This window comes from Chiloscyllium plagiosum, unplaced genomic scaffold (assembly GCF_037043375.1).
Source record: "Chiloscyllium plagiosum isolate Xiang-an unplaced genomic scaffold, Cpla_swu_hap1 HiC_scaffold_4, whole genome shotgun sequence".
NCBI classification, from domain to species: domain Eukaryota; kingdom Metazoa; phylum Chordata; class Chondrichthyes; order Orectolobiformes; family Hemiscylliidae; genus Chiloscyllium; species Chiloscyllium plagiosum.
In genome coordinates this window covers 43,314,979-43,341,898 of record NW_028270142.1, presented here as the reverse complement: position 1 = coordinate 43,341,898, position 26,920 = coordinate 43,314,979, and the positions used below count along the sequence as shown (strand labels likewise).

The 26,920-nt window shown below is 39.8% G+C and overlaps 1 protein-coding gene across 6 annotated transcripts in view; it reads right to left on the bottom strand.

Annotated features, from left to right (window-relative positions):
- Window positions 1-26,920, bottom strand: part of col14a1a (collagen, type XIV, alpha 1a) — a 225,792-nt gene that overhangs the window by 55,880 nt on the left and 142,992 nt on the right. For all 6 annotated transcript variants that reach the window (XM_043688687.2, XM_043688688.2, XM_043688690.2 and 3 more), the window contains exons 26-35: window positions 26,728-26,867; window positions 24,085-24,208; window positions 19,298-19,441; window positions 17,548-17,712; window positions 15,178-15,216; window positions 13,060-13,198; window positions 9,894-10,036; window positions 8,198-8,307; window positions 6,926-7,084; window positions 2,070-2,147 (exon numbers count right to left, since the gene is read on the bottom strand). In XM_043688687.2, coding sequence (XP_043544622.2) covers window positions 2,070-2,147; window positions 6,926-7,084; window positions 8,198-8,307; window positions 9,894-10,036; window positions 13,060-13,198; window positions 15,178-15,216; window positions 17,548-17,712; window positions 19,298-19,441; window positions 24,085-24,208; window positions 26,728-26,867 — 1,241 coding nt within the window. The remainder of the gene's footprint in view (window positions 1-2,069; window positions 2,148-6,925; window positions 7,085-8,197; window positions 8,308-9,893; window positions 10,037-13,059; window positions 13,199-15,177; window positions 15,217-17,547; window positions 17,713-19,297; window positions 19,442-24,084; window positions 24,209-26,727; window positions 26,868-26,920) is intronic.

The window sequence follows — 26,920 nt, the reverse complement described above, 5'->3', positions numbered from 1 at the left end:
TAACATGGGATTACATTTCCAGATGCTGGGGGGTCCTGTTCCATTCTGTCAGCTGTTAATGGCACAACCTGTTTAATGCAGCCACCTGCAGAGCTCTCTCTATTTTGATGCTGCTTGGGAAATGAGGGGCGGACAGGAATCCACAGCTGCAGCCTGCTTAGACCACATACACACAAAAGGGAACCCTTGGAGGATTCTTAACTCCAACATCATTCAGCTTTTCAATGAGTGAAAATAGTGGACAGTTAATTTTTACAATTCAGTAAATGGAAACCTCTGTATTTCTATCACAAAGTTTAACTATTGTGTTACAAACATGGATTATAGAAACCACAGGATGATGGTAAACTGATTTAAAACCAGACTTGTATTGTGTGCAAAATTGGATTTCATATTATCGGGTGAATTTCTAGCTTTAAGAAGGTATTTCATAGATTCTAATGAAATCACTGACTAGAAATATCACAAATGCAGAGGTGGAAAATTGGAACTCAAAACAGAATCTGCCAGAAATACTCAACAGGTCAGGTGGCAGGATTAATATATCAGCTCGATGACCTTTCAGTTGAACTAGGGAAGGATAGAAATGTGACAGGTTTTAGGCAAATCCAAAGGCAAGGGAAGTGAGAAGGAAGAGGGACAAAAAACTCTATGGTAGAATGAAGGGCATTCTGCTACAGGAAACATTAAACTTGAAAGCATGCAGAAAAAATTTAAAAGTATGTTGCCAGGGTTGGTGGGTTTAAGCTATAGGGAGAGGTTGAATAGGCTGGGCCTATTTTCCCTGGAGTGTCGGATGCTGAAGGATGACCTTAAAATCATAGTTTTATAAAATTATGAGGGGCATAGATAGAGTAAATAGCCAAGATGTTTTTCCCAGGGTAGTAGAATCCAAACGTAGAGGGCATAGGTTTAAGGTCAGAGGGGAAAGATTTAAAAGGGACCGAAGGAACAACTTTTTCATGCAGAGGATGGTGCATGAATGGAATGAGCTGCCAAAGGATGTGGTGGAGTCTCGTACAATTACACCATTTGAAAGGCAACCGAATGGGTACATGAATAGGGCCAACTGCTGGCAAATGGGACTAGATTAATTTAGGATATCTGGTCAGCATGGATGATTTGGACTGAAGGGTCTGTTTTTGTGCTGTACAACTTTGACTTTATGATAAAACAGATGATGGTGAAAGGCAAAAGGAGATGGTAATGGAACAAGTAAAAAAACTAAACATGGCTCCATGTGTCTCAATGCTTCTTTACCCATTATATGCTTGGTCTGTTCAGTCAGTCCTGCCAAGAAATTCAATATGGAGAAAGTGAGGACTGCAGATGCTGGAGTTCAGAGTGGAAACATGTAGCGCCGGAAAAGCACAGCAGGTCATGTAGCATCCGAGGAAGGGGAGAGTCGACATTTCAGGCATAAGCCCTTCATCAGGAATTCATTCCTGAAGAAAGTCAATATATCCACTCAAGCCAGAGGAAGCATTTAAGACATACAAATCAAAGACCTATTGTCTTTTTAGACCAGCTTGAAGGAAATCACAACACAAATGGAGGGATGTGACCACATTAATTTTCCCCTCTCTGGTATAAAATTTCAAAGATGAGCTTTCACCCAACACATCGTCGTTGCTGCACATTCAGATGCTTCTTGACCCATTTTATGCTTAGCCCTGACTGGAAGAATGTAGGCTTCAGACAGATTGCAAGGCTGGAATAGAATGCCCCAAATTTCAATCAACTCAAGAAACAAGGTAAACAGAGTCAGTAACAGACATGAACAGTCTCCATTACCTGAAGAACATGCTCTGCCCACAGGTCATTCAACAAAATTTTGTCGTAAATTTGTGCTTTTTAGTCTGATTATTAATCTGTTCTCTTTATGTAGTCGTTCATTGATTTTTAAGGTTATTACAGTGAAAGAAGCTCAATCAATTGAAGAACTGGGAAGTTTAGGATAAGCACCATTCAAATGCCCAGAATTATCTTCATGACTCCAAATTATAAATATCTACAAATCCAAGGATAGTACTTGTACTGAAACTGTTGCTATTTTATTTTCTACTCACCAGGCCTGGAAGTTCACAACACTTGTCCCTGTTTGCAGTGGAAGTCGAACAGGAGATATCAAATCCTTGCAGTTGAAACTGACATCAAAATAAAAGAATGAAAGGTGAACATTCATGAAAGATCAAGCACATTAATAAGGATCCCTCAACCAGCCTGTGAGAGACCATTCCTGTTGCTCCTTGTCCACGGGAGGAAAAGGCTATCAACCCCATGAAGGAAATATCTCTGGGCTGCTTCTCACTGCTGGCTTCCAGATCCTCGGCAACCCTTTGCAGCAACAGAGTATTTTAAATGAGGCACCCAATTGCACTATGAGATCCTGTTTAAAAACCTGTTAATGAAGTGTCCTGTCTCTCCATGTTGTTAGAAACAGCAATGGGTCTATGTCCAATGGGTTTGGTCTGTGTTTCAGGCATTTGACAGTTTAATCTATTAGCGATTTTTGAGAATTTTGAGAGTTTAATCTGTTGACTGACTTCCTTCTGCTTAGTAGGATTTAATAATGATGTCCAAATCTCCAAGAACTGGAGTTGGGTTGAATTGATAAAGGTGAGATAGATGTAGCAAAGTTGACAAACCAAGTTCTGTTCAGTCCTACCAAGAAATTCAAAGTATCTACTCAAGCCAGAGGAAGCATTTAAGACACACAAACTAAACGCCCATTGTCTTTTTACACGGGCTTGGCAGAAATCCCAACACAAATGGAGGGATGTGACCACATTAATTTCCCTCTCTGGTATAAAATTTCAAGATGAGCTTTCACACAACACATCACCCTGCTGAGCATTCAGATTCTGCTGTTGCAATACAACATCCCACACCACCCTTTTATCAAGTCAACAACTTGGACTGATCCCAGATTGTGTGTTGTGACTTGACTCCAGGAATAGTCATAGCTGAAACATGTGACCCCAGAGTCAAACCATTAGATAGAGAAATGTGCATTTTAGTTTAGTAAACAGTGAATTAAATATTTGCTCTACAGCCAGCCAAACATGAAGGCGTAGTGGTCTAACAACATTGTTGAGCATCACAGTCAAGGCCAGCATTAACTGACCTTCACTTAATTGCTTCTGAGCTGCCTTTTGGGACATTGTAGTCTTTGTGGGTAGTTAGTTATATTCACAGTGCCATTAGTGTGGGTAATCCAGGATTTTGACCTAGAAGTAAAAAAGCTGCAATATAGTTTCAGGATGATATGTAGCTTGGAGGGAAACTTGCAGGTGGGGGTGTTTCCACTGCCTTTGTCTATCTAGGGTGAGGGTGGTATCAAAGAGGTTGTCAAAGGAGCAAGTTGCTGCAGTGTATCTTGCAGATGGGACACACTGCCATCACTGTGTGCTGGATAAATGCTCAAGGAGATAGGAGTCATGATTTGGAGATGCCGGTGTTGGACTGGGGTGTACAAAGTTAAAAATCACACAACACCAGGTTATAGTCCAACAGATTTAATTGGAAGCACACAAGCTTTTGGAGCGACGCTCCTTCATCAGGTGATCACCTGACGAAGGAGCGTTGCTCCAAAAGCTTGTGTGCTTCCAATTAAACCTGTTGGACTATAACCTGGTGTTGTGTGATTTTTAACAAGGAGATAGGTGTTGTGTCAATCAAACAGGCTAATTTATCTGGATTATAGTGGAATTTATGAGTGTTGCTGGATCTACATACATTCGGGCAATTGAGGAGTATTCCATCACACTCCTGACATGCGCCTCGTAGACGATGAATAAGCTTTGGGGTGTCAGAAGAAGACTCACTAGTTGGCCTGTTTTGTAACCACAGCGGATTTTGTATACAGCCGATTACAACCAAATTAATGTAGGTCAATGTGAAATTGGAAAGCTCATTCCTCACAGTCAGCTTTGGAACTAGACTGCTAACATCTAAATGGGATGTGTAACAGTTACTGAAAAATAATGTGAAGCAGAATAAATTTACAGATTAACTATAGCGAAATTATTTGCATATTTCATATTCACATATTCAGTATTCAAAAGGATTTCTCGACAGTCGTGTGATGTGCCATTGAACAAAGTGAGTGCTTGTTATATTTATCCTTATTTTATTCAAAAAAGACTTTGAAAAGAAAACACATCAGTACCAAAACCACTTTTGAAGTGCAGTTTCTGCTGTACTGCAGGAGCCAATTTACAACAGCAAGATCCCTTCAACTGCAACAAGATAAATGGTCATGTAAACTGCTTCCAATTTGTTAGGTAAGGGATATCTATCAGTTAGACCCTTAATCTTATGTCTAACCTGAAAGGCAGCACTTCCAACAGTGCTACATTTTCTCAGTACTGCATTGTCAGTCAGCCTCAAACATGTGTTCAAGTCTCTGGAATGAGATTTAAACCCACAACCTCATAACGTAAAATCAAGCATGCTCCCCACTGAGCCATGGCCAGTAACTTTCTGTATACTGGATTTGTAACTCAACGCTGTTTAGCCTGATAACAATTGGATTGAGCAGAGGTTTGTATAACAGTGCTATGTTTACAAAATCTGCCTGCTGGTCACCATTTCAAATTCTGGCAACTGTTTAAAGCTAAGCTATATCGTTAACAGTACTGAAGTTGTTTTGCGCCCAGAGATGAATTACTGAGCACATATCCACCTCATCACTAAGATCATGGAATACCACATCTGTAACTTTAAATGTATCTGGCCTTGCTTCAGCTCATCAGCACCTGCAGGCTGCATCCATGTCCTTGGAATTGATTATTCCAATACGTTCCTGGTCAGTCTCCCATTGTCCACTTGACATTAGCTTGAGGTAATCCAAAACTCTATTGCCATACTTTCGCTCACTCCAGATCCCCTTCATCCATCACCTGGTGTTCATTGAGCAACACCTGCTCCCAGTGCACTAAGACTCCAATTTTTGGATTCCCATCATTGTATTTAAATCCCTAAATGATCATGGTCCTGTGTCTTCTAGGCTTTCTAGCCTCAAAACATCTCTGTTCCTTCAACTGCAGCATCTTGCGTATCCCTGGAATTCCAACTTAAATCACTTCATCTTTCTCCTCTTTTAAGACATACTTTACAACTTCCTCTCTTTCACCAAGATTTTGGTCACCAATCTAAACATCTCCTTGTGTGGCTCAGTATCAAAAATATTATCGATAACATGCTTGTGAAGCAGCGTGAAATATTTTTCAATTTAACTGTGCGTTAAGTTGTGTTAATGTATCACAGAGAGACATGAACATTGCGAGGGCATTGACTGACAAACTATTATTCCTTTATTACCTCATTATGCACTTCAATAAAACAGTTATATATTCCCTACTCCACGTTTATAATAAAACGGGCCTTAAACATTCTCTTGTGAGCCACTCTAACACACCACACCAAACTTAATGGAAATTCTTTCTGCTTTAGTCTTTACAATAAAGGATGTAACTTTTTAGAAGACATCAAATACACCAGCTGGAAAGTCGTTCTCTAAAAAAATGTTTACTTCATGGTCGACCACAAAGAAATTCAAACAAGATCACAAACTCAAAATAATTTAAAAGTATTATGAGGAACGTGCGATAATGGTGATTTTTATATTTTAAATATCATGACAAATGCACAGCTTTCAGCAAATATAACGACCAAAAAGGCATTTTATTCAGTTGTGTTGGATTGCAAAGTTAGTCTGGGGTACAATTACATTTGAGATCACAGCTAATGTTAACAAATGTTGCATCTGCCTTAGATTTTCTCTGTTTCAGAGGCTTGGGTCACACACATAAACAGAGCTCAAATGTCTTAGTCCTCAGAGTTAAATCAGACAGCTCTGACAGCAGTTAGAATAGATAATGAAGGCAATGTATTTATGTAGGCAAAATAAATTCATCCACACATTGTAATTTTTTACATTGAGAAAATTTCTCCACTGCCATGGAGACTGCCAATCCCAGCTACATTCCCATTGCAACTCCCTGACCAAAGTCTTTCTACCTTTCTTGGTCTGAGATTTCTCAGCTAGGATTGACAGTGAACAGTTCCTGCTGTGTCTCCATGCCAACCCTTTTACTCATGCTGAATAGATTAGTGTTCCCTTTCTAAACTTGCAAGTCAGCTTTAATGAGTCATCTCTTGCAAGTCAGTCCTGATTACAGCAAAATGAAAACCTTCAAGACCATAAGACCATAAGACATTGGAGTGGAAGTAAGGCCATTCGGCCCATTGAGTTCACTCTACCATTTAATCATGGCTGATGGGCATTTCAATTCCAATTACCAGTAGCCCTTAATTCCTTGCAAGATCAAGAATTTATCAATCTCTGCCTTGAAGGCATTTAACATCTGGCCTCCACTGCGCTCCGAGGCAGTGAATTCCATAGGCCCACCACTCTCTGGATGAAGAAATGTCTCCTCATTTCTGTTCTAAATTGACCCCCTCTAATTCTAAGGCTGTGTCCACGGGTCCTAGTCTCCCCACCTAACGGAAACAACTTCACAGCGTCCATCCTTTCTAAGCCATGCATTATCTTGTAAGTTCCTATTAGATCTCCCCTCAACCTTCTAAACCCTAATGAATACAATTACAGGATCCTCAGCCATTCATCGTATGTTAGGCTTACCATTCCAGAGATCTTCCGTGCGAATCTCCACCGGACACACTTCAGTGCCAGCATGTCCTTCCTGAGGCGTGCGACCCAAAATTGGACACAGTATTCTAAATGGGGCCTAACTAGAGCTTTCTAAAGTCCAAGAAGCACATCACTGCTTTTATATTCCAATCCTATTCCAATGCCATTTTCCTACTTTATCCCTATATCTTTAGCATTGTTTAGCAATCGTTACCTAATGTTAATACGGCCCATGTTTATTTGGCTAGCAGTGATGAAGCAACTCACCGGTGCCGAATTATCCCGGGGGCCCCTTGACCGTACCATTCGGCCCAATACTTCGACTCCATTGGTGCTAATGTTTCCTGCTGCATTGATTTCCTTCTCACCGACTTGTTTGCAGTCAACAATCAGTTTTGCATGGGTTTTGCTAATTATCACATGCACCTGTTCGAAAAGAATATGGAGTAGCATTAGACAGGATGTAAAGGACCGAAACTGAAGGTGATCAATAAGTTTCTTGAGCCTGCTCCACCATTCAGTCAGAACTGTGACCCAACTGCACATACCTACATTCACCTTCCAAACCATAATCCCTTAAAAAAAATCTGTCAATCTTAGATTTAACATTAACTGATCATGTATTGACTCCAATTTGTAGAAAATAAATAGCCCCTGGAGCCTGCTCCACCATTCAACTCGATCATGACTGATATCCTACCCAATGCCATTTTCCTACTCTATCCCTATATCCTTTAGCATACAGAGGTGAGAGTTCCAACCTTTTTGTGAAGGAGTGTTTCTTAGTTAGACTCCTGAAGGGTTTAACTTTTTAGAATATACATCCAGCCCTCACATTCCTATCTTGTAGAAGTAGTTTCTGTCTATTTGCTCCCCTTAATATCTTGAAAAGTTTGATCAAATCGTCTCCCAACCATCTAAATTCTAGGAAATACAATCTTAATTTGTGAAATTTTCCTCATGATTTATCATCAGGATTACACTGAATTAAATAGAATGTACACCATATTTTACATTTGGCATGGCTTTATCTTCTAAGAATTTGTTAATTTGTCTCATGGAATGTATTCACATCAGGTTAAATTACATTATTCCTCAACTTATGAAACAGAAAAGAACACCAAATACCAACAAAATAAACTGGGAGAATGCTTAAATTGAGAAGGTTGATTGATATTATTTTCAGGGACACAGGTCATGAACTAACAACCATTAAGCATCCCCCCTTATCTGCATGGGTTTCCTCCAAGTGCTCCAGTTTCTTCCCACAGTCCAAAGATGTGCAGGTTAGATGGATTGGCCATGCTAAATTGCCCATAATATTTAGAGATGTGTAGGTTACCTGCATTAGTCTTGGGAAATGTCAAGTAATAGGGTAAGGGAATGGGTCTGGGTGGGAGGATCTTTGGAGGATCGGTGTGGACGTGTTGGGCCAAATGGCCTGTTTCCACACTGTAGGGATTCTATGAATATTCTATGAATCCATGAAACTCATACACGGAATCCAGACAGTTAGTTCATTTATTTACATCTACTGACCTTATGAAAACTGCCAAAGAAAATCTTCTTGACACTTGGATCCTCAAAAGTGACTGTCTGAAACTCATTCTTGTAATCATAGTTAAAGTAAGTGAGGGTTTTCCCACCATCTAAAAACAGCAAATAAAAAGCAATTAAAATTGAGAAAATAGAGCCATTGAATAAAACATGCATCATAGTCAGAGTCATAGAGCTGCACATCACAGAAACAGATCCTTCAGTCCAACTCATCCAGGCCGACCAGATATCTTACATTAATTTGGTCGCATTTGCCAGCACTTGGCCCATATCCTTTTAAACCTTTTTATTCATATACCCATCCAGGTACCTTTTAAATGGTGTAATTGTACCAGCACTTCCTCTGGCAATTCATTCCATATGCGTACCACCCTCTGAGTGAAGAGGTTGCTTCTTAGTTCTGTTTTAAATCTCACCTTAAATCTATGCACTGCAGTTTTGGACTTCACTACCCTGGGGAAAAGACCTTGACTATTCACCCCATCAAGCTGTGGTTAGGGCTGGAGTATTGCATCCAATTCTGGTTGCCACACTTTAGGAAGGATGTGAGGGTCTTTGAGACCCCTTGGAGGAGATTTATTACAATGGTTCTAGGAAGGAGGGATTTTAGCTCCGAGGGTAGTTTGGAAAAATTCAAGCAAAGAGAGTTGATGGTAAATTTGATAATGGTAAACTAAATTATACCACCTTTATGTAAGACAAAGTCAGGCTGATCCCATTAGCTGATGGTATAAGAAACAGGGGACTCAGACTTAGGGCTTTAGTTACAGGGGGATGTTAGACAGCAATTGACAATGACATGGAACCCTTCCCCTATGAGAGTAACAAATGCAGGGATCAATGAGTTCAAAAGAACACCAGATGAGCACTTGAAGGAAATAACCTTGAAGGATTACAGGAATAGAGTGGAGCAGTGGGACTGCCTAAATTGTTCCTTCAAGAGTTAGCATGGACTGATTGGGCTGAATCGCCTTCTTCTGTGCTGTAATGACCAGAAAACATTGAGACTTTTCTTCAGCTTATAAAGTTCACAGAAAATCTTCACAGGGAAAAAGGTTCGAAGGCATGATTAGAATTTACTGGGTATTTACTCAATGAGGCAAACAAACATTTTAAGTTTTTAACCAATGTGATACATATTTTAGGAAGCTCAGTGAGGTTTTATGGTGTATTGCTGTGTCATTTAAGGTGTCAGTTGTGATGCAATGGGTTCAATTTTCACCTCAGTCAGAGATTGTACGCTCACAGTCCCACACAAGAGATTTGAGCACTGAATCCAGGCCAACACTCCAGTGCAGTACTGAGGGAGTGCTGAATTGTTGGGGTGTCATTTTGTTTTAGATGAAGCTTCAAATCAAAGTCACATGTGGGTCCTCCACAGAATGTAAAGGCAGTATTTCAAAGAAGAGCATGTAATTTCTCCCTGGTGTGCTGGGCTATTCATCAACCATCACTAAAATTAAGTGGCTTTATAGTACTTTAGGACATTCTCAGGCTGTGAAAAGTACTATGGGAATGCAAGTTCTTTCCTCACACAGCATATCAATATGAACAGCGTACATTTGATCTCTAATTCCCCCTCCTAAAAACTCGGCAAAGTTGCAGGCTGTCACGTTGATCAATTTCACGTTAATACTGTTCTATGCAACACCAAAGTGAATGGAGATTGAACTCTTACTGTCCAAGATGACTCCAACCAGAGGATCGTTTTGTTTGTTTAGAATCTCCCAGAGTGCAAAGGGTTCCTGTGGAGTGTCAGGCAGCAGGCGGAATAGGAAAGTGATGGTGTAATCAGAAGGCAATCCTTCGGGGTGGATGTTCCTGACAAACATACAGTGCAATTAACAGAACCCAATAACATCATCTCTGGCATCACTGCTCCCACCATAGGTTCTGTCCTGGCTAACTCAGCTAAAAACAAACCTGCATTTCTTTCAAATTTGGTCCTCAACATTACAGCACACAACCCCTGGGTTATGCCTAAAAGGCAGGAGATGTCTTCAATTATTTGAGATACCAGTTTTATGATTTGTTGTAACCCATACACAACTAATTACATTCAATGCGGGAATTGGTTTAGCTCATTTGGCTGGATTGTTGGTTTGCAGAGCAGTGTGGCGCCAACAGCATGAGTTCAATTCCCATCACTAGTTTGAGGTTACCATGACAACTCTCCTTCTCAACTTCTTCCCTCACCCAAGGTCCGGTGGCCCTCAGGTTAAATCACCACCAGTCACTTCTCTCTAATAAGAGAGCAGCCCCTCTGGTCTGGTAAGACTATGGTGACACAACAACATTCAATGTGCATCACAGACACATACAACCCCATAGCTCAATCCTGGTGCTAATGATCCACAAGAGCCCTCTCCCACTTTAGTGCATCTCACTCGATTAGCAACCCCTTCTAATCTTTTCTCTCACTTGTATTTATCCAGCTCCCCCTTATGTTATTTGCTATGTTATTTATATAACAGCTCTGTTGTTTGCCTCAATCATTCTATATGGGTGTGAGACCCACATTCATCCCACTCTGGGTAATTAAATTTTTCCTGAATTACCTAGCAGATTTTTTAATAATTACATTATATTTATAACTCCTAGTTTATAAGTGAAAATATCTTCTGTTTGTCTACCTTCTCGAACTCTTTTGTAACTTTAAAGGTTTCTATCAGTGTGTTCTTCGACCTTCCCTTTACTAGAGAAAACAGCCCAAGTTATGGTGAACTATGGTTAACAAACAACATACAAATGTAAAATCACATGACCATACAATCAACGACACAGACTGCACGCTCTTGTCTTCCATGACTCCTCTATTTTAATCTGGCTTCAATTCCCATTCTAGCTCCTGACTTTCCTTCTTCAATGAAAGAATTTTCAAATCAATCATCCAACTTGCACCTTTTATCACCACATCTCTTTACAAACAATTGCTGGTCTCCTTCGCTTTTACTCTTGGCAGCTCGATGGAATATAACAATAGAATGACATTAGTCCCTCAATCCTGTTGCCCTCTTGATGAAATCAAGACTGATTTGCAAAGTAATTTCATGTGCCTTTGCCCCATATTCCTCAATAGATTTGATTAACAAAAATCTATCAACCTCAGATTTAAAACTGACTGGCATCAATTGTCATTTGTGGAAGAGTTTCAAACTTCCATCATTATATGTGGGTAGCAGTGTTTCCTAATTCACTCCAAAAAAATTTATACCTCATTTTTAAATAAGCCCACCATGATCTAGATTTTCAACTAGTGGAAATTGTGTTTTTCAGTCCTATCTGTTTTTAATATTCTCAAAACTTTGGTTGTTACCCCTTAACTTTCTAGATTCCAGGAAACACAATATTAGTTTGTTTAACGAAAGCAGGAAGTACTGAAGAAACTCAGCTCTGAGGAGAGAAAAACCAGAGTTAACACTGAGTCCAATGACCCTTTGTCAGATTTGAAAGCAGATTGAAAATGGTGGTATTTATGTTGATGACGGGGGGGGGGGGGGGGGGTGAAGACAGTGAGACAAATTGATGGAGGAGTGCCCAAACAGAAGGAGAGATAAAATATGGGGAAGCAAACAAAGTGATTCTGATGATAGTAAATGCTGAGTAGGTGATAATGGGAAAGGTTAATAATTGAAAATATGTTGGCTGCGTTGTCGCAAGCCATACAGAACAGGATCTGGAAATGTGAGGGTGGGTAACAAACATGGAGGGAGGTTTTCATGCACTGAAACTTTTAACTTAATGTTGAGCCCTGAAGGCTGTAAGGATAGATTAGGTGCTGTTCCTCCAGCTAACGTTGAGCTTCACTGAAGCACTGTAGCCGGCCTCACTTCTGCTTGGTGTTGGAAACATTTATCAATTTTGCTTCCAATTTCCATCCTTCCCTTACCGTCCCATGGTACATCTGACTCCTCCACTCCTTTCCATCATATCTCTGCTTCCATTTCTGGAGATAGTCTGGCCACCCGACATCCCTACAAACCCACCGATTCCCACAGTTACCCTGACTATCTATCCTCACATCCTGCTTCCGGTAAGGAGTCCATTCCATTCTCCCAGTTTTTCCAATGCATCTGCTCTATACATACAAATGACTCTGAGGTTCTAGTTGCCTGTCTACTCTGTAGACTACCCCGTTCCCTGGCCAACATTTGTGTCTCAGACTGCTGCATTGCTCCAGCGAAGCTCAATGCAAGCTGAAAGAACAACAGCCCAGCTTCCACCTTGGTACCTTACAGCCCTCAGGACTCAGTATTGAGTTTAACCATTTCAGAACGTGAACACCTCCCTCCATGTTCATTACCTACTCCCAAATCCCCAGGTCCTGTATAGGTTGCTCCCAGCACAGCCAAGTCATTTTCAACTATTCATGCTTCCCTTAAGCAGCTCAGCTTTTACCACTATAAGCAATCTGTTTGTTTGCTTCCCTTTTCTCTCGCTCTCTCTGGGCACTGTCTCCACCTACTCATCTCCCTCAACCCCCAAAACTGTCCCAGCCCATTCCTCGGGCATCAGCATAGATACCACATCCCAGCTGCTTTCAGTTCTGATGAAGGGTCTCTGAGCTCAAAATGTTAAGTGTTATACTTTTCACAGATGCTGCCAGACCTGAGTTTTGTACGCATTTTCTGCTTTGTTTCAGATCTCCAGCATCTTTGTTTTATGTTATGCTGGTTTGCTTAATTTCTTCTTGTAATTTCACAGCCAAATTTCTTAGCCATTAGAACAAGGCAGGAACAGTCAACAAAGGCAAGAAATGGAAAGTGTTCTTGTCTTGACTAATAAACATATGAGCTACAGAGAAAACTTCATTCCAAAATCTCCATTATAATTATAACACGTACCTGGTTGGTTGTGATAGAAGAGCATCTTTGTGAAGTCTAAAACAGGGAAAGCTATTGAGAGAGCCAGTCTCTAGTGACACGCCTTCAACAGAAGCATATTCCTTCTCAACCAACCCGAACATCTCCATCATCTTAAACCCTGCAATTCCCAATGAATTGTGTTTTCAGATCATAGTTTGAAACTTGTAAAACACATCCCAACAATTCTCCTGTCAGTTTAGAAATAAAAGCAACATGTTTCTTTCTGGTAGTTTAATATGATCCATACAACTTTTTTTTTCAAGTGCTTTTCTTCTACCTGTCTGCAAATCCCATGTGTATCTCTGTGGTCTTCAGTGACAGAGAACTGGGATTTACACTTGTCTTCCTTCCAAACAATGACTTTGTCTCCATTAAAGTAGTGATAAATTAAAAACATGGGGGATCACCAGTACAAACTCAAAATCCTATCAAAAATATGCAGGCAAAGGAACTTTGGACGTTAAATAGATGGGACTTCATAGAATCTTACAGCATTTGAAATAGATATTAGACCTAGATTAGACCCAGTCAGAGCCAATTCCCCTTCTTTCTCTCCCACAGCCCTGCAGACATCCCCTTTTCAAACAATTATTCGATTCCTTTTTGATAGCTATTAATGACTTTGCTGCCATTAACTTGTCAGGCAGGTCATTCTAGATCAAACACTTCATTGGGTTAAAAACATTTATCATCTCATCTCCCTTTGGGTTCTCTTGTCAACTACCTTGTTTTCATGTTCTTCTGTTACCACCCCTCTTGCCAGTGAAAATACTTTTGCAATCTTATCTATTGTCAGAACCACATTATTTTGAACTCCTATATTAAATTGCACCCTTAACATTCTCTGCTCAAAGAGACCAATCTCAGCTCCACTGGTCAGACTGAGAAAGACCCTGCCTTTGTTAAAAAGTGAAAGGCAATTGTTTTTTTTAATAGTGAGGAAGGAAATACAGAAACTTGTATAGATTTTAGATGATATTATCTCAGCCAAGCACACTGTTAACTGTGTTGCATACACTTTGGGCACTGCTCAGAAAATCCAACAGAAATTTTCCCTGATGACACATCGCCATGAATATCCCGCATCATATCCATTAGCAGATTTTGCAACAAGTTCTCTTGTTAAGATGATGGGCTTGAAGTAAATTTGCTTTGTTTCAATGAGACTTTATTTCTGCCTGCTCAGTTCTGCCTGAACATGATGTTTACACATGGTGCCTCTATTTGATGAACACACTATAATTTCAGAATAAATCAACACCAATCTGGTGTTAGCTGCAGCTCAGGGACAGCGCAATTCCTTTTGAGTCAGAATGTTGGGTTCAAGTCCATTTCAAGTCATGAGCAGCAAAATTTAGACAGACATTGAAGAACCACACCAACATTGTATGTTGCACCCTACTGACGGGTTACTGCAACATTTATTCCTGATGTCCTGGCCAATACTTATCCCTCTGTCAGTATCATTGAAATGGATGATCTGGTCATTAATGCACTGCTGTTGTGGGATCTTGCTGTGGCAAACTGGCTGCCATACTTCAGTGCCTGTGTTTCAAAAATACTTCATTGACTACAAAGGTTGGGATATTCCAAGGTAGTGAAAGACATTAAATAAATGCAAGGCTTTCCTTCAATGTGGTTAAAATCGGTATTTGGAAAACCCAATTATTGCTAAGACTGATGGGCTTTGCCTTCCATAGTAATTGGCACCTCGACATGTTAAGAACTAACAAATTCTTCATTGACTGTCTTCTTTCTGCTCAGCTGGTTTCAACAGGTTAGATTTTCCCTTGTACAGATAAAATTAGATCCATTCACTAAACTTGCATTGGTTTTCCATGATATATATGGCAAATAGAAATGTCCTCAATTTTACAAAGGAAATCCTTAAGACAGTGGATATCTTTATTTGGAGCGGTGAAGATTCTATTCCAATAAGGGTAATTTCACATGGATTACAAATGGAGATGCATTCACTCACACAGAAATAATTCCAACAATTCTGTGTCTGTTACTGCCACTGGATGACCAGCACAAAGACTGTGATGTAGCTCAATCTCTGCAACAAATGATAAAAATATGTAGTGATATTTTTACCTGCAATACTGGAATCACCAAGCATAACCAATGGACAAGCTGAAAATATAAGAATTGAAAATTGTTAACATCCAGATGTGATTTCGTTCTCCTAGCTATATTGCACAAATGTGAAAGGTACTGTGTTTCCCAATTCTGCAGTAGTCACAAGATTCAAGATTATCGGACAGCAGTGCAGGAGCCACAGCTCAATGGGTAACACCTTTGTCTCTGAGTCAGAAAGTGGTGGGTTTGATTTCCATTCTACAGACTTGAACATAAAGATCCAGGCTGACCCTTCCAGTGCAGCACTAATGGAAATCGGCATTATTGTTAGAAGTGTTCACGTGCACTCCTACCCAACATCTGTCATTTCAAAGCCATGTAAAAGATTTTTCAACATTACTTTAAAGAACAGGAAAGGGTGTCTCTAGACAATATTAATCTGAATCAATGTATAAATATAGATAGAGTCATAGAGATGTACAGCACAGATGCAGACCCTTCAGTCCAACTCGTCCAAGCTGACCAGATAGTCTAGTCCCATTTGCCAGCATTTGGCCCATATCCCTCTAAGCAATTCCTATTCATATACCTAACCAGATGCCTTTTAAATGTTATAATTGTACCAGCTTCCACCACGCACCCATACACGCTTGAAGAAGTTGCCTCTTATTTGCTGCTGCATTTCTGATATCATAACACAGACTACACCCTCAATGTATTTGGCTGGTTGGAACAGCCTGAGGATATAAAAGGTGCTATAGAAGTGCATGTTTCCATGTTTTTCTCTTTCATTCAGGTTAGCCCACCGACAATAGATAGAGTGGCATGTGGCCCCACCAGAAACACTGATCTGAAACACTAAATGAAATCATGAGAAAATCTCTGAGAAGTGCAGCATGTAACATACGATGCTGCTGCCAATTTTGGAAACATCACACAAGCGTGAGATTGGCAATAATACAACATTGTGTGCACCATGAAATCTGGATCAAATTAGGCTTCTGTCACAAGAAATATTGAACACAGTTCAGTCTGTTTTCTTTGGAAATATCAAGTTACACGGAATAATGAAATGATAAAGCCACCTTGTGTGCTGTCTTAGTTTAAGAACTGGAATAGCAAATGTGAGCTTGAAAGAGGAGTGAGTGGCTAATGAGAGTGATGGTGAGAGCCCACAGTTATCTGAGCTCTCAATTCAGAGTGGGTACTATCCAACATCACAGAGCCAGTGCACCAGTCAAGGGGCAGCAGATTGGCCTGTTCAGGTGTTGGGCAAACTTTTGAGAATCCCAAGAGTCAGGATAGGACAGGGGGACATGCAGTGAACATCAAAAGCTAGTCGCAGTAATCTTAGCTATGACAATTGTAATCAATAGTTGTAAAAACCCATCATTACCTTTTACAGAAGGAAATCTGCCATCCTTAACACATCTGGCCTACATCCAGATCCACACTAATGTGGTTGCCTCTTAACTGTCCTCCCAAATGGCCTAGTTAGTCTCTCAGTTCAATGACATTAAGGATGTGCAAAAAATGAAGCCCAGCCAGTGATGCCGAAATTCTACAATACAATAAAGAGAAGCTCCTTGTGCTTCTGCACACCCCTCCAACCCACCCACTGTTCCGTGGTAATTTAACTTTAATTCTCCCTACCACTGGTAGCCCCAATTCATGGATCTTCAGGTTTAGTGGCTGACTGGCCAAGGGAACTCATCATTTGCTGACTGTCTTCTTAAAAGGATTCTGAGTTAGGAATTCAGCGCTGATTTCCAAGCACCAAAGGGTGTCACACCAGTTTTAGACACATGATCAAAACTTGCAGGATTGTTGCTGGCCAATAGTGCATGAACAAAGGGCATTCCAGAGTGGAATGCCCTTTGTTCATGCACTATTGGCCAGCAACAATCCTGCATGTTTCGGTACAGAACCAGTTTTTGCTGACCACCATATTGGACAGGGAGGGGTCATGGGAAATCAACTGATATGGTACAGATCCCTTGGAACATTGATGCCAATAGCACTGGTAACAGGTCCCCCTGGGTTTTCAAATCATTGGTAGAGGCACGATTTAAATAAAATCAATCAAAATGCAATTATACCTTTGATTCTTCCAGACGTATCCATTGCAACACTCACTAAACCAGCCATTCTCACTCTAACCTCAGAATGCCTCAACTTAAATGACCTCACACTCTTCCTTTAACATGCTTATTGAAAACATTTCTTTGGCCAAACTTTTGGTTAATTTACATAAAATCTCCTCATGGATTTTGGCATCAAAATTTTATTTATAATGCTCCTGTGTAGCAGTTTGGGATATTTCACTGTATTAATTATAAATAAAAATTGTTAAAAACACTAAAAGATTAATTTTTTGTGACTCACTTGCAGACGCTGTCTCACAGACAAAAGTAACAAGCTCATCTTCTATCTTCCTGAAGGCATCAAAATCATCCACAAAGAACGCATGCCTGTTACTGGGTTTATTTGCAATATTGACAAGCTCCAAGTAATCAGCGTCAGCAACACCCACTGCAAAGATACTGTAACCTGGAGTAGAGATAGATATAAGAATATGCTTCAGTTCAACCAATTTCTGTCCATACTGAACTGTAAAAATGGTTAATGTGCACTTACCTTGCTGTTTGTGATTGAAATTGTTAGAGAATCCCTTTAATATTGGCAGTGTCAATATAACATATACAGTGGCGATGTTAGAATATTTTAGTTTTAACCTCTTTGTTGGATGCTTCATATTATCTTGTTGATGATTATCTGAAATCGGAATGTTTGGACACAAACAGACTATTTGGCCCATCTGGTTCTGCTCCACACAAGCTTCAGCCCATTCGTCATTAATCTCACTTTATCAGCATATGTCTCCATTGCTTTCTCCCTCTTATGCCCATCTAACTTCTTCTTAAATGTATCTTTATCTTAGCTTCAACTACTTCCTGTGATAGTGAGTTCTCACTGCTGTCTTGGCACTGCATTCCATATAGGAAACAACTTAACAGTTAGTTTGTGTTCCATGTTAATTGAACAGTGACACCACGTGTCCTGCCTCTCTTTCACCAGTGATTCTCATCAGCTCTGTTCGTCTCTGTTTCAGCAAATGCGTTTCGCTCTGTCCACCCCATTCTTTCCTTTAACCACATCAAGTATCGCAGTTCAACCATTTCTCAATTTGTTCTTCTCAAGGGTGTGCTTGACAGTTCTAAGCATTCAGGTCCCATTGAAAGTAAAAGAAAACATTCTTTTTGATGACTGCACCAAAAATAGAAGCCACAGTAGGCTTTTTGACTTCACGAAAATGCTCTATCCATCCAGTAAAATCCTAATGATCTTTTAAATGAACTCCAATTTCCTACCCTATTGCCATGTCCCGTAAGATTCACAAATCTGCACATCTCAGGTTTTAGTATACTCACTGAGTGAGCATCCACAGCTTTCCGGGTGGAGGATTCCAGACATTTACAATCACAAGTGAAGAAATTTCTCCCTTAACTCAGTCCTAAATCCCTTATTCTTAGAATATGGTCTTTAGTTCTAGACTCTCCAACCAGGGGAAAAATGTCCTTCGAGCCCTACCCTGTCAACTCTCTCAAAATGTTATACTTTTCAATGAGATCACCTTGTATACTTTTTTTCACAGAACCCCAAACTGTGGAAACAGTCCATTTAGTCCAACAAGTCCACACCAACGCTCTGAAGAGTCTCTCGCACTCAGACCCATTCCCCGACTCGTATTAGTCTACATTTACCCCTGACGAATGCACCTAACCTACACATCCCTGAAAACTATGGGTAATTTAGCATGGCCAATTCACCTAACCTGCACATCTCTGTACTGTGGGAGGAAACCCACCCAGACACGGGGGGAACGTGCAAACTCCACACAGACAGTCGCTCAAGGCTGGAATTGAACCCAGGTCTCTGGTGCTGTGAGGCAGCAGTGTAACCACTGAGCCACTGCGCCACCATATTCTTCAAAGCATGCTTCACTCAAGCAAATTCATCACTGAGTCAGGCCCACACTTAAACAGGCACAGTTCTTATCAAGTATACATACAGTTAAGATTCAAATGGAGTGATGCATCAATTGTAGGTTTCTGGAACTACTTCACTCAATTACCATCAATCTGCATCTCTTTAGAAATCTTGTCAACGTCATCTTGCGATCGACCGTCCGTAATTACCACCAGGACTCTGGGAATGCCCTTCTGCAGTCCTCCATCAATGGTGAAGATAGTATCCCTGGCATGTTTGATAGCTCTGCCTGAGAATTTTTTTAAAAATGACATGTCAGATGAATCAGGGTAGAAATCAAATCACAAGCATTAGTAAGAGAGTCAAAGTCACAAATTGTCCAAATGCACAATGCATTGATCAATATATAAACAGAATAAAATGCACATCTTGTCTCTGAATGTTTATCCTCTCTAGCCTGTATCCCTCCGTTCCGCATACTTAACAACAAAAATATCAGAAGATTTACTTTAATGCAAATATGAGTACTGGGTACAGCCTGAGTGCAAATTGAGTGAGGAATAAGTATGTTGCCCATATTAAGGCGGAGTATTCAATTCTTTCATTGCCACTTGCTGCTACATGAAAATCCCAATGAAATATTCTAGTTTAAACGTAGACAGGAGAACCAATAGAGTGCAGGATTGTTGGCCACACACTGAAAGGAAAAAGTAATAACTCTTGGTGCATAATTTGAGAAGTCAATTGGCTGTGCTTACTTCTGATTTGCCTATTACCTCATTTCCTTGAGTCAATGGATGGAAGGTCTGGAATATGAAAACCTGGTGCTTGATCTCATCATTTTGCAGGAAGATGTTAGAAATAATATGGAACTGAGGATCAAAAGGAGGCCATTCAACCTGCTGAGCATGCTCCCCCATCCAATTAGATCATGGCTGGTCAATTGCCCACCTAGGTTCCATAAAGTTTAACAGCTTTGATTTAAATTTTATGATTTAAATATTAAACAAAGGAAAGTAAAAGAGAAAAAGAACATCCACAAACTAAGCTTGATGTGATTGGGCAGGGGATTTCGGTGAGGCCTCACTGGATACAGTGTAGTTTTGGTCTTGTTATTTAAAGACTATACTTGCCAAAGGGTGTACAAGGAAGGTTCAGCAGTGTGACTCCTGAGATGACAGGATTGTCCCATGAGGAGAGATTGTGTAAAATGAGTTCATTCTCCCTGAAGTTAGAAGAATGAGAGGTGAACCTGTTGAAAGATAGAATCCTATGACACTGCTTGGATCAATGCGGAGAGGCTATTTCCACATCTGGAGAATCCAGAACTAAGAGTACCAATTATTGCTGAGATGAGGAAAAATTTCTTTGCATCATAAGTTGTGAATCTGTGGAATAATCCACGGCAGGGAGCTGTGGATTCTCAGTCACTGGGTATATTTAAGATATAGATCTACAGACTTTGGATATTATAGGAAACAAGAGAAATTGGGATGAGATGGGAAAGTAGACTTGAAGGTTGCTTAATTTTGATTGAATAGTGGAGCAGGCTTGAGGGTCACATGTCCTACTCTAGTTCCTGTTTCTTAGGTTCTTTACTGTTTATCCACTGAAATTTACCAAGGAGTGGAAAATATGCATGAGTAAAGAATGACTCAAATTAACTTAATTTCTCATTCAACTTTGTTAGTTATTATTACAAAATTGCATTTCCCTACAAATGTGATTTAATTCTCGTATTTCCCAATTTGGCTGTATAAAGATAATGAAGTATGACAGAAAATATGATTACTTCTGAAGTTTGGCATCATCATTATCATGTTTGACTGCAAAAGGAAATTTGTGATTTGAGAAATGAAGTAGGTGTCCTAATGATAAATGATTGCCTCTCCTGGAGCAAGTGGTCGATCTCTCTCTCTCTCTCTCTTTCTCTGCATCATAATTCACTTTGCTCTTCTTAACTGGTCAGCAGTCATCTTTTAACCCTTTAATCTCAATGAATATATTTTACCTTTTCACTGCTATACTGTCTATTAAATACATCAGACAGAAGAGCATTAATTAACAGAAGGCACTAATTACAAACACCTTTCATTTATATAGGATCTTTAACAAAATAAAATGACCCACATTGCTTCATAGGAGTGCTGTAACCCAAATATAACGTTGTGCTACATGAAGGGATACAAGGCCAGATGATCAAAGGTTTGGTCAAAGATTTATTCAGCATGTTAAAGGAAGTGAATGAGGAAGAGGGAAAGGAGGGTACGGGGAAGGAATTTCAAAGCTTTGAATCTGAGCAGCTAATTGAAGATTAAAATTGAAGATGGACAAAAAACCAAACTTGGAGAAACACAGTAGTTTGGAGATCTGTAGGAAAGGAGGAAAGGGCGAGACCCTACAGTGAATTGAAAACAAGACCTTGAATTTTAAAATGGATAACAGGACAGGTAGCATCAAAGGAGCAGGAGAATCGATGTTTCGGGCATAAGCTCTTCTTCAGGCTTATGCCCGAAACGTCGATTTTCCTGCTCCTTTGATGCTGCCTGACCTGCTGCGCTTTTCCAGCAACACATTTTTAAGCTCTGATCTCCAGCATCCGCAGTCCTCACTTTCTCCTACTGGATAACAGGAGCCAACCTCAGTTTTAGTCAACAACATAATAACCTTACAGTGCCTTCAATTCAGTTAAAGAACCATATATTTTGAGGGAAAAAACAGCAAAACCTAATTGGTTTTGCTGAAGTCTAAAATATTTTCATTTCGAACTTCAAAGTAATTTGATTTTGTTCCCTTTCAAAGTTCTGTAGGATTACAAAACAATAGATTCTATACTGTGCTTGTTGCTCAGTATGCAGATTTTCTTTTAAAAAGTGCAACATTTTCTCGCAAAATCCCACGTAAGCCAGGCACTATTGTACAGGATCCCATCCACACTGACTGATTCAAAAATCAAATGTTTATGGATATAATGAAATGATGAACAGCTATCAAAAATTGTTCCTAACATTATTGGCCAGCTGAGATACTGTTTGTAGGTGCTGCATATTTTGAGAAGTTGTTTCTCGGGTGAGAAGCTAAACTGGGAGGCTGTCTGCCCTTTCAGATTAATGTACTCCTTCCACAGACAAGAGATCAAGGACTTGAAAAAAATATCCCAGGGAGGGGAGGAGGTTTCTCATGCACAGTTTTTGTCATCTGGAATTTGCTACCTGAAAGGAAGATTGAATCTGATTCAACAGCAACTTTCAGACGAAACTTGGACAAGTATCTATTGCGGTCTGGGTGTACAGAACCTGAGCATTGCTAAAAAAAGACATATTTTGCTAAAGATTTTTGTCTTGCTCTTGGCAAGACAATTCGCAGAATGTCAATTCAAGGGGAAAACCAACATTTATACTGCAAGCAAGGAGAGTACAGATTGGATTGCAAATGCACGCTGAATTGATATGTTACCATAGAGAATGCACACATTAAATGATGATTGACAGTTAACTGCTAGGCTTCAATTAAATTTTTAAGTAGGCAGGTTGACTTGATTGGTCTGGCATTGTCCTGCGAAGTGAACGACAGAACGGCTGGCACCTATTGCGTTGAGTCAAAACAGGTTCAGTGCTAAAAGAAATAACTAAAGGTCAAAACTTCAGAGCTAAGCGGGAAAGTGGGAACAAAGAATGAGACTAATTAGATAGTTCATTCAGAGAGCCAGCAGAAACATGACAGATAAAATGACCCTGTCCTGTCCTGGATACTTTCAAGATATAAAAGATCTCATGGCAACAATTTTGAAGGGTACGTAAATTCTTCATGGTCTTCTCGCTAATGTTAATCCCTCAATCACCATCACTAAAAGCAGATTATCATATCACTGTTGTTTGTGAGATTGTGTTCTGCTTCATTTGTCTGGTATGTTTCCTAAATTACAACAGTGGTTGCACTTCAATAAGGTACCTCATTGGCTGGGAATGCTTTGAGGTTATCCACAGCACTCTGGAAATGAAAGTTATTTCTTTCAATGACTTTTCTCCCACTGTCACCAGAGTCGATGCTACATGTTCACAAGGGCACAAGAAATAGGAGGTGTAGTAGACATGATACACAGTGAGCCTGCCCTGCCATTCAATATGATCATGGCTAATCCTGGACATCAATTGCAGTTTCCTGCCAGCTCTCCATATCCATCAATTCCTAAAGGACAAATAATTGTCTATCCCAACCTTAAGTGTATTTACTGATGGAGCATCCACAATCTTCTGGGATAGATCATTCTAAAGATTCATTACCCTATGAGTGAAGTAATTTACTTTCATTTCAATTTTAAAGATTGGCCCCTTGTTCTGGGACTGCTTCCCAGTGTTTTACAAACCCTAAACAGCGAACAAAAATCTCTCTCTCCCCTGTCAAACCCCTTCAGAATCCTGCAGTTCTCAATAAGATGACCTCAGCTCCAGAGAATATGTGCCCAATTAATTCAGCCTCTCATCATGATGAGATGCATGCATGGAGTTGTTTGAAAGTCACTTAAAAATGATAGCAGGATTTTCTCTTTTGGTTTCAGATTCCAGCATCCGCAGTAATTTGCTTTTATAGCAGGATTTCTAATTGATTCTGTAGACAGACAACATAGAAGTGTAATGTAACTTGCAACTATAGCTAGTTAGCAGACATGAACACCAGAGGATCACAGAGAATAAGTTCTTCCCTCATCACGCGGAAAAGTTAAACAGACAATGAAACACCATTTAAAATAGATCAATGATGACCATTTGAAAAGGGAGGTTTGAAAGAAGGTTATTGGGAGGATAGTGAGAAACTAAATTACAGTAAATAGCACAAGTTGTATATCAGTGCTAAAACAGAATCAATAAGCTCACTGGTCTCTTCTCCCATTGTGATTTCTCTGATTTCATGCTAAACGATATTTTTCTGTACCTGTCTTAGTATTTCCACCTTTGTATCTAATCCGCTGGACAGCATTGAGAAGATTCTCTTTGTCACTGTATGAGTTGAGTTGAAATTCTGTTCTGGGATCATCACTGAATTGTACTATTGCAACCTGTTCCATTTCAAATAAATATTAGATTAGATAAGTAAACCATCTTACCACCTCTTACATTTCAATTTACAGTAAATTGCTTGCATGAATATTTCTCAATGTTGATGGGTTATCTGAAACGAGGTGCACTGTAGAAGCCAAAAGGTGGGATGGTACAATCCCAGAGGGTCAATCTCTCTGACCTCTATACATGCACTGGCTGTTTATATATTTCTTCAACCATGTCCAGTACATGAGGAAACTGAAGGGTGAAGCACATATAAATCTAAAATAGAAGGCAAAATATTTTTGGATGTTAAAAATCTGAAATAAAAATAGAATGTGCTGGAAATACCCAGTAGGTCAGGTAACCTCTGTAGAGAAAAAGTATTAACTCAGTTTCTCTCTTTCTCTCTCTCTTTCCCTCTCCAAGATGCTGGCTGACGCATGGGTAGTTCCAGCCTTTTCTGTTGATATTTAATGTGAAATTAGTTCTCCTTTCAACTTTTAGTTAATGCACTGAAGTTGAATTTGCAAAAAGAGCTACAAGGTTAAATTCACAAACCTAATGAATTTCATGTTGAGTGCACTTGAAATGTGTCCAAAAGCAAAGACTCTATTTCTGACTCTAAACTTAGAAGTATTATATGGGAATTTGCATGTTTAATTTCAGTGTTGACCATCCTTGGTGCATGTTTAAATTGTCCCCTGATATCGAAGGGGACACCATGATGCACATTCTTCTGGATAACATCTCTATCTATGAAGTATTGAGGTTAGCACTGGTTCCAAAGATGGACAATTTAATCATGCACCAAGGATGGTCAACACTGAAATTAAACATGCAAATTTCCATATAATACTTCTCAGTTTAGAGTCAGAAATTGTGATAATTGATATTTGCCCTCAGGGTAATCACTTTCTCACATGGAATAATATATGGTTTGCAGAATATGCAATACAGAAACAGGCCAATCAGCTTGTGCTTCATATAAACATGCTTCCAGCATTTTTCATCACACCCTCGTCAATTCACTCCTTTCTCTCTTGTGTATTACCTAACTTCCTCTTAAACGAATAACCGGTGATTTTTCTTTCCCTGTATCACAATTTATCAATGGAAGATATATATGGTGTGTGTACAAGTTTGGAAAAGTGTCCATTTTGCAAAAAGTATTCACATGCAGGATTCATATGCAGAATCAGTGTGTAATTAAGATTGTTACTGTACATTTTTAGGGGAGTCTTATACTTAAGGAGGGAGGTTATACTTTAGTTCCATGGGCATTGGTGATACCACATCTGGGGTACTTGTACAGTATTGTTCTCCTTTTTTAAGAAAGGACATAAATATACAGGAAGTAGCTAAAAAAACGTTTATTGTACTAATATCTGGAGTAGGTGGGTTGCCTTATGAGGAACACTTGGACAGGTTGGCTTGCATGAGGTAGAGTTTCAAAGAGCAAGAAGTGACTAACAGAGCACATATAGAAAGGATGTTCCTTTAGGGGATTTTTTTTAAGAACAAGGGATCACCCATTTAAGACTGAGTTGAGGAAAATGTCTTTCTCAGTGTTGCAATTGTTTTGAAATCTCTCTTCAAGAGGTGGAAGTGCTGAAGTATTTTTTTAAAGTAGACATGAATGGATTCTGAGTAAGCAGGGGAGACATTAGTATCGGGGTAGGTGGGAATGTTGAGGGGATAATCAGAACAGCTTTAATCTTATTAAATGGCAGAGTAGGCTCAAAGGTATATAGCCAAGTCCAGCTCCTAACTCTATGTTTGTATGTGTGTATGAGATTTAGAATTGTTACTCATTTGAAATAAGTGTGTTAGGTATCAATGGGTTATCTAAAGAGTGAAGATTCTGCTTGCCCTTTATAAATTACAAAGCAGGCCTCGGTTAGAGTATGGTGTCCAAGCCTGGTCGTCATGCTTTAGGGAGACTGCCAGGATGTTGGAGAGGGTGCAGAGCAGACATTGGAGAAGCTGAGATTGGTCACCTTAGAGCCATGAAGGCTGAAGGAAATTTTCATAAATGTGTTCACAATTATGAAGGACTTTGACAGAATAAATAAGGAGAAATTGCTACTACTGGTCACAGGATGGGTAATCAGACAAAACCAATTTATCAACATTGCCATGAAAACCAAAGGATTTAGTTTTCATGAGTTGTGATCTGGAACGTGCTGTCTCAAAGGGAGATAGAAACAGATTCCATCCTAACTTTCAAAGGAAACTGGATCATTGTTAGAAGATGAAAGAAAAAATGCTGGGCAATTGGGAAAGAGGTGGTTACTGGGACTATTCAGACAGCTCTTACAAATAGCCAGCGCAGTTACAATGGACTGAACGTCCTCTCTCTGCTTTAACACTCTAGAATCTGAAGTCTGGTCTTGCTATGGCATCAGGCAATTGGCACAAAAATGAAATGTAAATCTGATCATGTTCCAACCAGCAGACAGAATCGAAGGACAATCCAATATGGCGCAGCTTCTGAATTTATGTATGTCTGACCCTACCCCTTTCTGGTGCTTACTTGAGTTCCCTCAGGACCAATCTTGTCCAGAGCTCCAATCGTATTGTACAGAAAGCCAATGATCTTGACAAAATTCTCATCGCCGATACTCCATGATCCATCCACGAGAAACACCAAGTTCGCTCTGGCAGCTTTACAAACTGGAGCAAGAAGATGAAGAACGAATTGTTACCAGAAACAACTGGAAGCAGCT